Source organism: Monodelphis domestica, chromosome 4 (genome assembly GCF_027887165.1).
Source record: "Monodelphis domestica isolate mMonDom1 chromosome 4, mMonDom1.pri, whole genome shotgun sequence".
Taxonomy (NCBI): Eukaryota; Metazoa; Chordata; class Mammalia; order Didelphimorphia; family Didelphidae; genus Monodelphis; species Monodelphis domestica.
Window position 1 is genome coordinate 184303960 of NC_077230.1, and position 16052 is coordinate 184320011.

The 16052-nt window shown below is 35.5% G+C and overlaps 1 protein-coding gene across 3 annotated transcripts in view; it reads left to right on the forward strand.

Moving 5' to 3' along the window:
* Nucleotides 1-16052, forward strand: part of MAP3K20 (mitogen-activated protein kinase kinase kinase 20) — a 219745-nt gene that overhangs the window by 92981 nt on the left and 110712 nt on the right. For all 3 annotated transcript variants that reach the window (XM_007494388.3, XM_056794010.1, XM_001368122.4), the window contains exon 3: nt 12960-13047. In XM_007494388.3, coding sequence (XP_007494450.1) covers nt 12960-13047 — 88 coding nt within the window. The remainder of the gene's footprint in view (nt 1-12959; nt 13048-16052) is intronic.

The following is a 16052-nucleotide window of genomic DNA, read 5'->3' on the forward strand; positions in this document are numbered from 1 at the left end:
CAATAACTCTTAAAAGGGAAGCATTAACTATTGAGTACCCTAGGAAAGCCTTATAGTTTTTTTCTGGTCCCATTTATGTTCATGAGGTAACAATCTGCCCTTCAAGTTTATAGTGTGCAGATAGATATTCAATTCAGTTCAGTAAACATCAGGCATTCTGCTAAGTGCTAGGGATACAAATAAGAAGAGAAATAAAAGATAACCTCTGTCCTACAGCTTACAGTTTAATGGGGGAAGACAGCACACAACAGGGAGCTGGAAAGAAGGGAAAGGGAAAGGATCTGATAGAGTTGCTTGGCACCAGAGAATCTTTATTCCATAAGCTTGACAACAAACAGAGCTGCAGATGAAGAGTGGAATGATCTGAAAGTCCAGTTTCCATCCTCCATAAAGGAAAGCATTGGGAGAAATTTAGTGTTCCACCTTCCAGTCCTCCAATCAAAGAGGAGAAGAGACTGAAGGAGTTGAAAAGGCATTGAGAATTTAAGGCTGAGTTAGCAGCAAGTGATGAGATATGTTTAAATATGGACTTATTGGGATCATTTTAGGTATTGGAAGTTTCTATTAATGAATCATCAGGTCAAAAACATTTTTGTCTCATTGATTTTTTTGAGAAAGAAAGAGTATGAGTGAAATTCTTAATTAAAGTTTATGTGAAATTATTAAAAAAAATAAGGAGGGGCAGCTGGGTCATTTGACCCCCATTGCCTAGCCCTTATCGCTCTTCTGCCTTGGAACCAATACACAGTATTGATTCCAAAATGGAAGGTAAGGGGTTTAAAAAAAAAGTAAAATATGCATGGTGATTCTGAAGTCAATGTAGTTTTAAACTATTGAAGCCAGTAAAGCTTTAATAATAATCTTTAATAATAATTAAACTATTAAAGCTCAAACCTATCCTAAGACTTTAGAAACATCCTATATGAGTAAATTCCACTGTTCAATAACATTTGTTGAGCATGTTTAGTTCAATATATATCAAATGCCTATTTTATGCAAAGCTGGAAAAGCTTAAATTAGATAAGGTTTTAGGTCTTATGGAGCTTACAGTTTAGGAGAGGAGTCATACTATTTGAGGAATGGAAAAGAATGGTTCATAACTGGCTTCAGCCTTCCTTGTGAAGTAGATTAAATCCTTTAAATGTGGGTCAGGATATTAGGGGAGAGGGGAGAGAAGAAAAGATTTGGACCAGTTTCTATAGGGAATGAGATAAGTTGCCCAAAGAATACAGAAATCTTGTTGAGTAATATCAAGAGAGCCCAAATGAGGACAAGAATGATTAATTTGTAAAGGGTAAAATCAGTTCAATTAATGATTTTTGCTCAGAAGCCTTGACACAAGAGCAGAGAAATCAGAAAGTAAGGATTATATAAAATGGTCAACAAGCATTTGTCAAGTAGCTACCATGTGCCAGACATTGTACAAAGAGCCAAGGTTGGGAATGGAAGATTACCAGAATAATATATGCAAAGGCAATGGCTAATGAAACATGCTAGATTCAGGGAGACTATAGAGCCAAAATATATATGGAAACAATTGAAGCCACAGATGGACTGAAAGAGTATGGATAAATCAAGGGTCCCAGAAGTTATAATAAGGACAAAAAGTGTGAATGACAAAATGGGTGAAATAGAAAGATAATGGCATTTCAGATCTTGGAAAGGATGCAATTTGAGAAGGGGTGAGATGAATATGCTGGTATGTGACCAAAATTTTGTTGTCATTGATTTGTGTCTGATTTTTTATGATCTCATGTGGAATTTTCTTGGCAAAGATACTTTTAAAGCAAACAAAGATTGACTATGAAACCAAGAATGAACCGTTCTCCTCCATTCCTCAATTGCCCAGGGTCACATAGCTAATGAGTGCCTGAGTTCAAATTTGAATTCAGGTCTTCTAGATTCAGGGCTCAGCTTTCTATTTATTCACTGAACCACCAAACTGCTTCCCATAACAAAAAATGGAGGTAGAGAAAGAAATTTATAGTATGAGAAATGTTAGTAAGTTCTGGATGAGGCTGAAGGGTTCCTCAGAGGTCCTTTCTACCATAAATCATCTAGTTCAAGTCCCTCATTTTATGAATGAGGAAATTCATATTTAGAGTTTAGTCACTTGCCTAAGTTAGTGACAGGGCCAAGTCTAGAGTAATAAGAGAGAACTTATTTTTTACCAATTTTGTTTTGCTTTTACTGTTCACAAAATGATTTTGTGCCCATTATCTCACCAAATTCTTGTGCGAACCTTGCTAGGGAAGCTGGACAGCAATTATCATCTGTATTTTATGAGTCGGGAAGTTAAAAGTCTGAGAATTTAAATGACTTGACCAAAGACACAGAGCTAGTAGAACTAGATTTTGAACTTAAGTATATTGACTGTCTCTCCATATCCCTTCCTTATTTTATCTGTGTGATCTCTGGGCAACTCACTTATCCTTGTTTGCCTCAATTTCCTCATCTCTAAAATGAGCTAGAGAAGGAAAGGCAAATCACTCTAGTATGTTTGCCAAGAAAACCTCAAATGGTATCATGAAAAGTCAGACACAACTGGAAAATGACTAACCAGCAAATCTTTCAAAAGTTCTTATTCAAATGACCTGGCGGAATTTCATGTGAACTGAAACGACCTCCAGGAAATGATACTGAGTGAAAGGAGCAGAACCAGGAGAACATTATACACCTAGATGGATACACTGTGGCACAAACAAATGTAATGGACTTCTCTACTAGCAGCAATGCAATGATCCAGGACATTTCTGAGGGACTTATGAGAAAGAACACTACCCACATCCAGAGAAAGAACTGTGGGAGTAGAAACACAGAATAAAAATAACTGCTTGATCACATGGTTTGATGGGGATATGATTAGGAATGTAGGCTCTAAACAATCACTCTACTGCAAATATTAATAACATGGAAATAGGTCTTGATCAATGATACATAAAAAACCCAGTGGAATCACTCGTTGGCTACAGGAGGGGGGTGGGAAAGAACATGAATCATGTAACCATGAGGAAAATATTAAATTAATTAAACTTTTAAAAAGTTCTTATTCACAACTATAAAAGGAAATTCTTAATCCCTTCCTTCTAATTTAACTGGGGACCTGGAGGTCCTCTTACCATTGTAGGGTAGTTGTTATAGGCAGTTATAGGAATATAGACAGTTTTAGATAGTAGTTATAGGCATTTATAGGATAACTAGTATAGGCATTAGGAAAATTTCTTTCTCTACCTCTTTCCTATATTTTCCTCATTTACTATATTCTTTTACTATCTCTATTTTAATAAAGCCAAATTGTTAATTGTTAAAAGCTGCTAGAAGTTTTCTTTTCTCTGACTTAAAGGGATAATATTAATTTATAACTCTACAATATTCTCATTAAAATCCAAGATTAAAAGCTGCTCTCTTATTTTGTCAAGCCCCTAATTTAACCCTTACGTTTTATTGGTGAGCCAACTAAATCCATGGCCTTGAATTATAAAAGTTTAGCAACAGTCTTATGAGGGAAAAAACATTTTTAAAAACCCTTCACAGTCATATACCAGCTTTTAGCACAGAAAGCAATTCCTTTGGCAGCATTACAAAAGTTTGTTGGCTAGAGATTTGGACATACTTTTGTCCACTCACCTGCTTCTAACTCATGTATAAAATGTTTTTGCTTCTCATGTTGTCAGAATGACATTTTACATAAACCCTGTATTTGTATAAATCTAGTTCACCTTGGCTGTTTATGACTTTTTATGGTCTTCAAATGTTAAATCTTCACCATTTATTTTATTCAATTGTAGCTACCCTCTAGTCTTGCCAGGTTAGCTTGCCCTCAGTAAGATATGAAACCAAAGAGCCCACTCTTTACCACAGAGCAGCATGTTCCTTGGAATTTAGCCTGAGCTTTTCTCCAAATTATGCCAAATGAAGAAAGAGTAAGCTTCAGTACATCACAAAAAATCATTGAGTTCTAATTTCTGTTGGTTCACAATATAAGCTGTGATTAAAATGAAATTCCTCACCAGTTCTTCTTTGTCTTCCAAAAAGTAGCACCAAATGGGAGAAATGGTTCATCAATTTATTCGCATTAGCTTTGGCAATGGGGTGTTCCTCCAGAGAGAATTTCTTCATAGAACTAAGGAAACTTACTTAATCTGATTAGTTTAAAAGGAAAGAAATTCTTTTTTCCCAAAAGAGGATCTACTTGGCAAGGATTTAGATACCAACTGTAAAAATGGAGATTTGAACCCCGGACTTTAATTCCCAGGAGTCCTTGGTAGCTCTCAGAGTTCCCCATAATCTCAGGTGAGGTCATCACCTGGGCCATGAGGAGAGAGGGGTTTTTTAAATGGACTACGCCTTTTTCTCTCTTTCTCTTTCTACTTCCGCTTCCAAGCAGACACATCTCTCATGATGTAGTGTAAATGAATGGGACATTCAGCCCTCCTAGGCATGTTCTTTCTTATTTGTATTTTCTTTAATTCTTAATCTTTAATAAAACTCTAAAAATATACTTCTAGCAGAGAAACTAATTTTAACTGCTACACAACAAACATTCCTTTTAATTTGATGAACATTTATTATGAATCCATTAGGTTTCAGCCACAATGGTAGATAGTGGACAAATAAAGACTACTACTACTAATAATAATAATTCCTGTCTTCAGTGACATCTGTTGTTCTGTGGAGAAAGAACATGTACATAGATAAATAAATACAGGATGAATATAAAATAAATTCAAAGTCATTAAGAGGAGGGAGAAGAACATTTAACAGTTGGGGAAATCAGAAAAAGTTCTGGTGTCAGTTGAGCCTTTCAGGGAGCTAGGACAACAAGACAAGACCAAATAGAAAGACAAATATTTACAGAAATATTCATAGGATCATAGACCTTACAACTAGAAGAAACCATAGAGGTCATGCAGTCTAACTCCCTCATTTTACATATTAGGAAGCTAAGAAAAAGCTGAATGAGTTGTCCAAAATAGCAGAACTATCACAATTCAAAGGAGTAGTATGTTTTGTTATTGTACTTGTAGAATCCCAGTCTATCAGAGGAGAGATTCTCCTCACCATACACGCTACAATTAACATATCTTGTAATTGTTGTTGTTGTTTAGTCATTTTGGTCATATCTGACTCTTCATAATTTCATTTATGGTTTTCTTGGCAAAGATACTAGAGGGGTTCACTATTTCCTTCTCCAGCTTATGAGAAAAGTAAGGCAAACAGAGTTAAGTGACTTTCCCAGGGTCACACAACTAATAAATATTTGAGCTAGATTTGAACTCGGGTCTTCTTGACTCCAGACCTAGTGTTCTATTTATTGTGCCTCTTAGTTGATACATTATATTTTTAGTTCAGCACTTCAGGACCTTGGTTTTTTTTGTCAGTGTGAGCTCTCCAAATGGATACAATCTCCCTATAACTTAATCAATGATCTTTATCAATTGTTGGGACAGTACTTGAAGTCCTTCTAAATTGGTAGAACTCACCTGACTAGATAGTGTGCTAACTGAAGCCAGGGTTATTTCTATGTTACTGTGCATCTTTAAGGGAGTCCTTTGGTGAAGGATGCTTTAAATCCAGTATACTTCATTGATTTTATTGAGGATTATAAAAATAAAAATGATAATGGTGAGCTACACAAATATAGATAGAAAAATTGTTCAATATACAGGTTCAAACCTGTTGAGATACTTTTGATAGAGGTAATCCGAAGTATTTTCAATGATGAAATGAAGTTCAAATGTGAACATCCCTTCAGGGTCAGGCACAAGGTTGCTAAAGAGATTCTTTTTTTTTTTTTTAGTTTTTAAAACATTATTTTATTTGGTCATTTTCATACATTATTCATTGGAAACAGAGATCATTTTCTTTTCCTCCCCCCCCTCCCGCCACCCCTCTTCTAGCTGATGCACGATTCCTCTGGGTATCACATGTGTCCTTGCTCTGAACCCATTTCCTTGTTGTTGGTATTTTCATTAGGGTGCTTATTTAGTGTCTCTCCTGGATCATGTCCCCTCAACCTCTGTAGTCAAGCAGTTGCTTTTCCTCGGTGTTTTTACTCCCTCAGTTTGTCCTCTTCTTGAGGATAGTTTTGTTTTTTTTTTTTTTCTCATAGATCCCTGCAGATTGTTCAGGGACATGGTAAATCCATTAATGGAGAAGTCCATTACATTCAATTGTACCACAGTGTATCAGTCTCTGTGTACAATGTTCTTCTGGTTCTGCTCCTCTCACTCTGTATCACTTCCTGGAGGTTGTTCCAGTCTCCATGGAATTCCTCCACTTTATTATTCCTTTTAGCACAATAGTATTCCATCACCAACATATACCACAATTTGTTCAGCCATTCCCCAATTGAAGGGCATCCCCTCATTTTCCAATTTTTGGCCACCACAAAGAGTGCAGCTATGAATATTCTTGTACAAGTCTTTTTCCTTATTATCTCTTTGGGGTACAAACCCAGTATGCTGTGGCTGGATCAAAGGGCAGACAGTCTTTTATCACCCTTTGGGCATAGTTTAAAGAGACTCTTATTATAAAAATAAAATATTTATTGAAATATATAAGGATAAAGAAGGATTTCTAATTCTAAAGGATTCTAAATCCACCCAAATAAACTCCCTGGTTCTGCAAGGAACTGCTTCTCCTGTGTTTCACAGACTATACTAATCCTCCCTGATCTGACTAACCCAAATTTATACTATCTAAATAAAAACTACTGCTATTATCCTTATAAATCTTAACTTCACCTTCAAATTATAAAATAGCAAAGGCTAGCTGGTTGAGTCTCAACAAGAATCAAGTTTGTTATTTGTCACTTTAAATGTGCTACTAAAGTCTGAAGTGACTATTCCAAAGGGCATGGCCTGTGGGTGACACTGGTCATTAAAAACAGGACATAAAATGTTTTGGAAATAGTGCAAGCTGGCTCTTTTGGTTCTACTTATAGTACAGCATTGCTAAGAGTAGGTTGAGGGGCTGGTTTCCCCCCTTGCTGTACAAGTAAGAGGCAAACTTTTCTTTTTTCTTCCCCTTATTTTGAGGAAGGGAGTAGACTAGTCATGATAATGGTGGGATTAAAGTACAATTAATGAAACAGCATTTGCTTATTGTTATAATAATTAAAACAGGATTTGAAAATTGCTAAACTAAACTTGTCCAAAGACATGCTCAATGAGCTACAAGTGTTTGGCTTTACACATTTATACTTGTGGTCTAAAGAATTCTAATATTAATGGTAATCCCTTTTCTAAACCTTCTCCCCAATTTCTGAAATAATGGAAGTGTCAGCATAAAAGTGGGAGTGAGAATGAAAGATATAACTGGGCAACTGAGTCTAGGGCTAGGACTGTCAGGGTCAGTATAGAAAAGGGTACTATATTACCTAGGTAGAATGTAGGACACTCTTAGGGAAGTAGGTTCCCTAGGACAGTTGAGTGGCACACAAAATGGAGAGCTAGGCCAGGAGTCAGGAAGACTCATCTTCCTGCATTCAAATCTGGCCCCAGATATTTATTAGCTGTATGACCCCTGGGCAAGTCACTTAACTCTATTTGCTTCAGTTTCCTAATATGGCAAACTACTCCAGTATCTTTGCCAGGAAAATCCCAAATGAGCCACAAAGAATCAGACATGACTGAACAAAATAACAGAGAACTAGGTTGTTTTTAGATTGGGAGGGAAGGAAGGAAAAAGGAGAAAGGGAAGATTATTTATTAACTGCTTAATTAATGCTTTATTAAATATGCCCAGGATTCGGATTTCAAATAGAAGAGAAAAGATAGTCTTTTCTGCAAATCCTTAGGGTACAACATTGATATTACTGAATTGAAATTGATGAGTGTTGAATGGAGGATCAAAGATAGGAGAGCTACAGAATAAAGTCCTGCCATAAACTGAATAATTCCTTAGAGTAGTGATGGCAAACCTATGACACAGGTGCCAAAGATGGCATGCAGAGCGCTCTCTGTGGACAGGCAGCCACCCTCCCTCTCCTCCACCTCCCCACCCCCAAGAGTTCCTTACTAGAAAGGTAGAGGGGCTTGGGAGGAGTTATTCCCCTACCCCTCTCCACTCTGCCTGATAACATTTTTTCACATCCCAGCCCCTCTGCCCAGCAGCCCAATGGGAGCACACAGAGAGTAAGGTGAATGGCTTACAGGCAGCAGAGCTGGAAGGGAGCAGAGTGCCTCTTTCTACCTTTGGATTAATGGAATTAAAAATTTAGAGTCAAAAGAAATATTAGGGATAATCTAATCTAACCCCTGTACATCTAGGTATACATTTTATTTATATTTATATATATTTATGTATATGTGTATATGCACATATGCATATATGTATATTCTGTGTATATATATAAATATGTTTCTATTAATATACATATATACATACATGGACACAGAATATATATACTTATAGATATAAATGTATATAAATACATACATGTGTGTATATGTATATAATCTATATATGCATATATATATGGATAAAGCATAGGACCTGGAATCAGGAAGACTCATCTTCTTGAATTCAAATTTGGCCTCAGACATTTACTAGTTATGCGATCTTGGGCGAGTCATTTTAATCCTGTTTACTGAGTTCCTCATCTGAAAATGATCTGGAGAAGGAAATAGCAAACCACTTGAGTATCTTTGCCAAGAAAATCCCAAATGGGGTCATGAAGCATAGGACATATCTGAAAATGACATAACAACAACAAATCTAACCCCTTTGTTCTACAAATAAAGTTGCTGCTTCAGATCACAAGAGTAGTAAGTTGAAGAGCTGGGAAATCTCACTCATATGCATAACTCAGAATCCAGTACTCTTTGTAGTATATCTTACAGGTATGTTTCTTCTTTTCCTTCTTGTAAGTGCCTGTCATAATTAGAGTTGTGGGTTCTCCAAAATAATTCAGAGATAAAAGTAAAAGAGCAATTGACAGGTTGATGAGATAAGCCAATCTGGAACAAGATATAGGATGATAATGTAATTAGTGGACCTTAATATCAGTAGGCTACTTTCAGTATCCTTTTTTGTTTTGTTTTGTTTTTCCCAGAAAAAAAGTTGAACGTCCTTACTTCCTTTCTCCTAAATGTGTTTAACAGATTGTAATATTTCTAACCTCTAATTATAGAGACTTTACGGTACATGAATTTGGGAAGCATATCTAGTTGGAATAGAGCAAACCAGAATGAAAGCTGAAGAAAGACCACAAAGTCAACTAGCATTTCACTTCTTTTCTTAAGGAAATCAGAATGTGACTAGGATTAGGAAGACAAAACTTGTAAAATGAGGGAAAGAAGCTAAGATGCAGCATTTATTCATTTAATGTTCTATAGATTTTTCAAAAGTATTCCAAAAAGAGGAGAGGTAAAGCCCTGAGAAGGACCATTGTATTCATCTTGATGGATAGAGGTTGGTGTAGCAGAAATCATAAATTTTGCTATAAGCCAAACCATCACCTTGCAAATCCCTAGATGAGCTAGTTGGAGCAGATCATCCCTTAAACCCCTTTCATCTATAACAATCCATGAATCTATTAATCTAAAATATTAATCTATTTGTAAAATATTCTGATTTGGTAGATCCATGTTCATTCAGTCGCCACCAGTAGAATGGGATCTCTTGAGTGTCTGGGAAGTCTCAGGCATATGGTTTAACAAGGTACATGTAGGTTGGTTTCTTGATTACTGGATTCTCTTTCTCATCATTATTTCCAAATATCTCATATTTACATTCTGTTCTTTGGTTTTCAAAGAATTTTATACGCATTATCTCTTTGGCTCACCCTAGTACATAGAACAATAGTGATATGTTAGTACCGGGAAGTTCAATATGGGTTCATGGGTTAGCAAATCATTCTTAAAATCTCAGAGGATTATAGATTTTTGGATAGAAAGACATCTAGTTAACATCTAATCTAACTCTCACATTTTATATAAGGGCATGCTGAGTCCCAGATAAATGAAATGACTTGCCCTACATCACAAATATTATATATGGCATATAAACCTAGTTCTGCTGACTTTAAATCTATTGGGGTCTTTTTGTATACCACACTATACTCTCCAAGAACAATGGTGACCATGTCAGGGCTATTGAGTTATGACTGCTTTTCCTAGTACTTGCCTAATTTTTAAAAACCTGGGTATTGAAATAGAAAAAGTAAACTGATGAAACTGTTTCTGGTTGAACTAACTGGATGTACTCTGGCTTACTAAAGAACTGCTAGAGGGGAACCTGATGCTGCTTATTTGTATTGGAGCTAGGAATGCGAAATGCTAAGGGATGCTAGTACAGGGTTGTTGCCACACAGGGGAACTGCTCTGGGGAATGCTCTGGAGTTTGCCTGCTGATTCCTACTGATGGCTGATGGATCAGTATATTTTTCTAACCTCCTCCCGCCTTCACTCCCTCCCTTCTCCAACCCTCTCCTTCCTACCTCCCTCACCTCCCAGTTCTTCTTGAAGCCTTTGGCTTCTTCCCTTCCCCCTTGAGTAAACTATAAAGATACTCTTTTCTTTTCCTTTTTCAAGTCAAGGGGTTTATTGGGATAATAGGATAGGAAACTGAGGTAAGAGGGATGAGAATGTCCCTAATCTATAATGAGGGAGAATTTGAGGGTTTGAGAAAGTAGTCCAGTCTCAAACTGTGACTCTAAGACAGTAAGAGAGATGGAGGACAACAGCTGTGTAAGATCTTCCTTCTTCACAAAGCCAGTGAGGTCTCTCAGCTTAACCCCAGAGAGAAAACAAAGTCCAAAGTCTCTCAGTTTCTCCTGGCCAGCTCAACTGCCAGAGCCAGAGCCAAAGTCAAAGCCCAGTTTCTGCTGCTTTTCCTCTGTGGCCAGAAACCCCCAACTGCCACTCCTGGGAACATTCCATTTGGAACCTTCTCCTTGACTGACAGACAAGTCCCCAGCCTTGACTCTTGTATTCTGGCTTGTCCTTTAAAACCTCTCTTTCTTCATGTCTCTATCACAGTGTATTAGCAAAAGGATGTTGTTATTTTTAATATGTTTATTTCATTAAATATTTCCTAATTACATGTTTAAACCTTTAACATTCATTTTCTAAAATTTTTGATTTTCAAATTTTCTTCCTTAGTTGTGCCTCTCCCCAACCCCTTGAGAAAGTAATATTTCCATGTAATCCTTGTTACAAAAGAAAATATATACCACCACCACTCAAAAAAACCTTCAAGTAAAATCAAGTGAAACAAAGCATACTTCAATCTACACTCAGAGTTTATCAATTCTCTCTCTCAAAATGGATAGCATTTTTCATCATGGATCCTTTAGAATTGTCTAGATCATTGTCTTGATCATAATAGCTAAGTCTTTCACAGCTAATTATCATTACAGTGTTGCATTAATATGTATAAAGTTCTCCTGATTCTGCTCACTTCACTTTTCATCAGTTCATGTAAGACTTCCCTGGTTTTTATGATGCAGTCCCACTTATCATTTCTTATAGCACAATAGTATTCCATTACAATCATATACCACAATTTGTCCAGCCATTCTCTAGTTGATGAGCATCCCTTCAATTTCCTATTCTATTCCACCACAAAAAGAGCTGCTATAAATATTTTTGTATAAATAGATCCTTTTTTTTTTCCCTTTAATCTCTTCAGGATACAGACCTATTAACACTATCACTGGCTCAAAGGAGTAGGCACAGTTTTATAGCATTTTGGTGGTTGTAGTTTCAGTTTGTTCTCCAGATGGTTGTACCAGTTCAGAACTCTATCAAGAATGCTCTAGTGTCACTATTTATTCACATTCTCTTGGGCATTTGTCATTTTCCTTTTCTGTCATTTGAGCCTATATAATAGATATTGTATGGTATCTGGTTTGTTTTAATTTGCGTTCTGTAATCAATAGTGATTTGGAGAATGTTTTCACTTGACCATTGATAACTTTGATTTCTTTTTTCTGAAAACTGCCAGCTCATTTCCTTTGATCATTTATCAATGAGGGAATGACTTCTATTTTCATAAAATTGGCACAATTTCCTATTTATTTGAGAAATGAGGCCTTTATCAGAGAAAATAGCTATAAAAAATTTCCCAGTTTCCGACTTTTCTTTTAATTTTGGCTGCATTAATTTTGTCTGTGCAAAAACATTTTGATATCATATAAACAAAATTATCCATTTTATTTCCCATGATTTCTAGCTCTTTTTGTTAAAAAAAATTTTCCCTTACTCATAGATCTGAGAGATACATTTTTTCATTCTTCCCTAATTATGATAACCTCCTTTATGTCTAAATCACTTATTCATTTTGACTTTATCCTATGCCTCATTTCTGCCAAACTACTTAACAATTTTCCTAGCAATTTTTTGTCAAATGGTGAGTCCTTGTCTCCAAAGCTTGGATCTTTGGGTTTATCAAACTCTAGGTATGGTTATTAACTAATATATACTGTGTACTTAATTTGGCAAAAGGATATTTTTAGAATTTATTTTTGTTTACAGAAAGGAAATGCTTTAGACTACTTTGTTGGCTAAGATAAGTACAGTATATTTAACAAAACAAATTCTGTCCCAGAAGAAATACTACAAAAGAATATCTCATGCATCCCTAAACACCAATCTGGTCTCCAAAAGTCAGAACCTATGTTCAGAAGTAAAAGCACTTCGAATGTACCACTGAGTTAAAATTAGGAAAACCCTTAGTAAAGTAACAGTCCTTTGACAGATTATCCTACACTTGCCATTGCAAAAATCCTGGAAACATGTTTCTTCTCTAAATAATTAAAGCAAATTTGCTTTTCTGAGAGTCCTATAAAAGACTCCTTTTCCAAAGTCAATGGCTATTTGCATAAAGAATTTGTGTATATAGAGAGAAAATAAAAGACAAAGATGATCTGAAGTTGAGCAGTTCAGGCTTATTAGAACATTGTATAACCGTGCAAATTATACTATCTCAGTTTGTCTTTGATTTTTCAACAGGCAGAAATACTCAGTGTCCTCAGTCACAGAAACATCATCCAGTTTTATGGAGTAATTCTTGAACCACCCAACTATGGTATCGTAACAGGTAAGAACACCTTTATTAGTATAGAGACTTTTTTTAAAATTTCAACAATTTACAAGGCTTTTTGCTCCAAATATGTTAAAATGGTTAGCACTAGATACAGTTATGAACTGTATTCTACTGTCAGATGTCACTTTTGTTGCCATAAAGCATTAATAAAACTGATTATATCAATATAATTAGGAATGGTGTTTCTACTTCTACCCATGTTTAATTGTGCTAATTATATCTGAGTAAATGCTATTTAAATGCACTTGCAGCTGCAATACCAATATTTGAAGGTGCTGTTTAACTAAAATTTCATTTAATTAGTTGAAATGAGCGATGCTTTTTGCAACTCTGTGACCTTTTATAAATTAAGATTTCTTGAGCTATTCATGTTATAATTCTTTGCAGGGCATTTTAATCCCATTAGAGCATTCTTACTTCAAGGTCTCTGACATGAGAACAGTATTTTTCACGTTTGGTCATTTGAGTTGATAATGACCTTGATCTAAATCATCAGTTAATTAGGAGCAGCAATTTAGAACTGGGTGAAAATATATTCTCTAAAATGGAACATGTAGAAAATTTTGCACCTTTTTTAGTACTTTGTGCATGTGTGTATTCTGTGAGGAATTGTTAAAGACTGCTACATTGGCTATGATAACCACAGTATTTAATTTTTAAAAGCCTCTGACATTTCTTATAAGAAGGTCCTTAAAATAGTATAGACCTTTCTTTTAAAGTCAGGTAAAGAGTTTGGGAAATGTTGGTTAGAGCTGGATATAAAAATTTTAATTACTAGACATTATCATGTAGCAAAAGTAGATGTGATCAGTAATTTAATCCCTTCTCAGGTCTAATTTTAATTAAGGTCCTTTTTTTTGAAGGCTGACATTAATAATCTTAAATACTTAGGACTAAGTAGAATGTCATTGAGTTGTTGAGTTCATCTGTCTATTATAGGATTACATGAGGCTTTTCTTTATTCCCAAATAGTTATTCCCAAACATTTCCCTAGTTTTCAAAAAAGCTTATATTTAATATATGTGTGTGTATAAATATTTTACACATTTAGAATATGTTCTACAGAATGTAATCTCTTTGAAAGCAGACAGTATTTTATTTTTTTGGTTTATATCTCAACACACCTCACCCTACTTGACACAGAGTAATCACTTAATAAAACTATTGATTAATTTTCTGATTACATGTAACTATATCCAAAAGATTATTCTCTAGTTTTTTTCCTTAATGTTTCCAGAAATGCTCATGTCAGTACTGTTGTAATTTCTTAAATCCATTTCTCCTTTTACATTCTTTTCAAATTCTGTAGTCCGGGTAACATTCACAATACATTTGTCCACTGTGAGATTCCAGGATCAGAACTCAACAATATATTTTCATATATTGATATATATTATTATAATATATATTCATATCCTGGGAGAACCTAGGAGAAAATGATCATGTTACACAATAACAAAGATGCACTTTAGTGTAATTTGAAAGAGAAAATGCATCCATTCTAATACTAGCCCAATGACTTAAATGTGGGACTATTGGGTGATGCTGATTTGAATCAGTCACTCAGATAAAAAACATTCCTGGAGAACTTCTACATTGTACCAAGAGCAGTGGACTAACAGAATAAGAATGGGCTTTAAAATAGCTGTCACCAAAGAGCTTACAGTCAAATTAGCTCCATGGGTATAGCAAAAGGAAAAATGGTGGTGGTGGTGGTGGTGGTGGGAGTAGTAGTAGTAGTAGCAGCAGCAGCAGTTGCAGTAGTAGTAGCAGCAGCAGCAGTATTAGTAGGAAAAGTAGTTTTAGTAGTAGTAATAGTAATATTTAACTTGGTAGTGGATACAGATCTGGCCTCAGAATACAGAAGACCTGAGTTCAAGTCTTTCCTCTGGCCATATATTGTCTTTGTGACTGAGCAAGAAATTCATCTTCTCAGTGCCTCAGGCAATTCTATAACAACTTTAGACCCAAGAAGATCCTGACCTCCACTGGTAAAGGGAATTAATTTCCTCTTCTCAGAGTTCTTTCTTCCAGTGTTATCACAGGCACAGTATTTCTACAGGGTTTAATTTTCACCATATCACTTGAGCCTTATGATTACTAGCAACAATGGATATTACTCCATTTTATAGATGAATAATCTGAATCTCAAAGAGGTTGTGATAATCACATAACCAGGCTGTCCTGGAGTTGGCTTTTATTTAACTTTCAAGAGCCAAGTGTTAAATTTTCAGTGTGAGCATTCACACTTTGTAAATCAGCAAACTCTACAAATTAGGGCTTGATTTATTGTTTTGTGGCTTGTCTAGATTTAAGGAATAGATAGAAATTAGGCTAATTATGAAGATTAAATTCTAAAACTCATGGTGCACATTTTTTTCAAAGAGACAGTTAAACATTTATCAGCAAGGACATCTAGGTAGTTCAGTGGAGAGAGAACCAGGCCAAGAGCTGGCCAGTTGCCAAAACCTTATCGGTTTTCTGTCTTGGAACTGGTACTTTGTATGGATTCTAAGACAGAAAGTAAGGATTAAAAAAAAAAAAACTTTTATCAGCAAACCCCTACATATAACTTACATTAAGTGTCAAAGACAAAATTCTAAACTTGCTTCTCCTAACTCCATGTCTAACACACTGCATTGGGCCAGGCTTCCTTCCAATTGACTACAATTCCATACTTCTAAAGATGGAGAAATAGAGGCAGACCCAGAAATAAATTGCATAGAACATGGACCCAGGGCACTTACATTGAATTCCAATGTCTCCATTTTATTTCATATTAATGAGGCTGGAATTTGCCTGACATGTTGGATTTTTAAAGTTCTGTGTAGATTTTAATTTCTATGATTTTAATTGTATATATAGCATCTATGCTCCACATTAACTTGAAAGCTGTCTCCTTCTGACAAGGGAGAAACTTTATGAGTGGCAGTTAAATTTTTTGAACTTTAAATGTTGTGTTAGTTAATGTCATCATCATCATCATCATCATCATCATC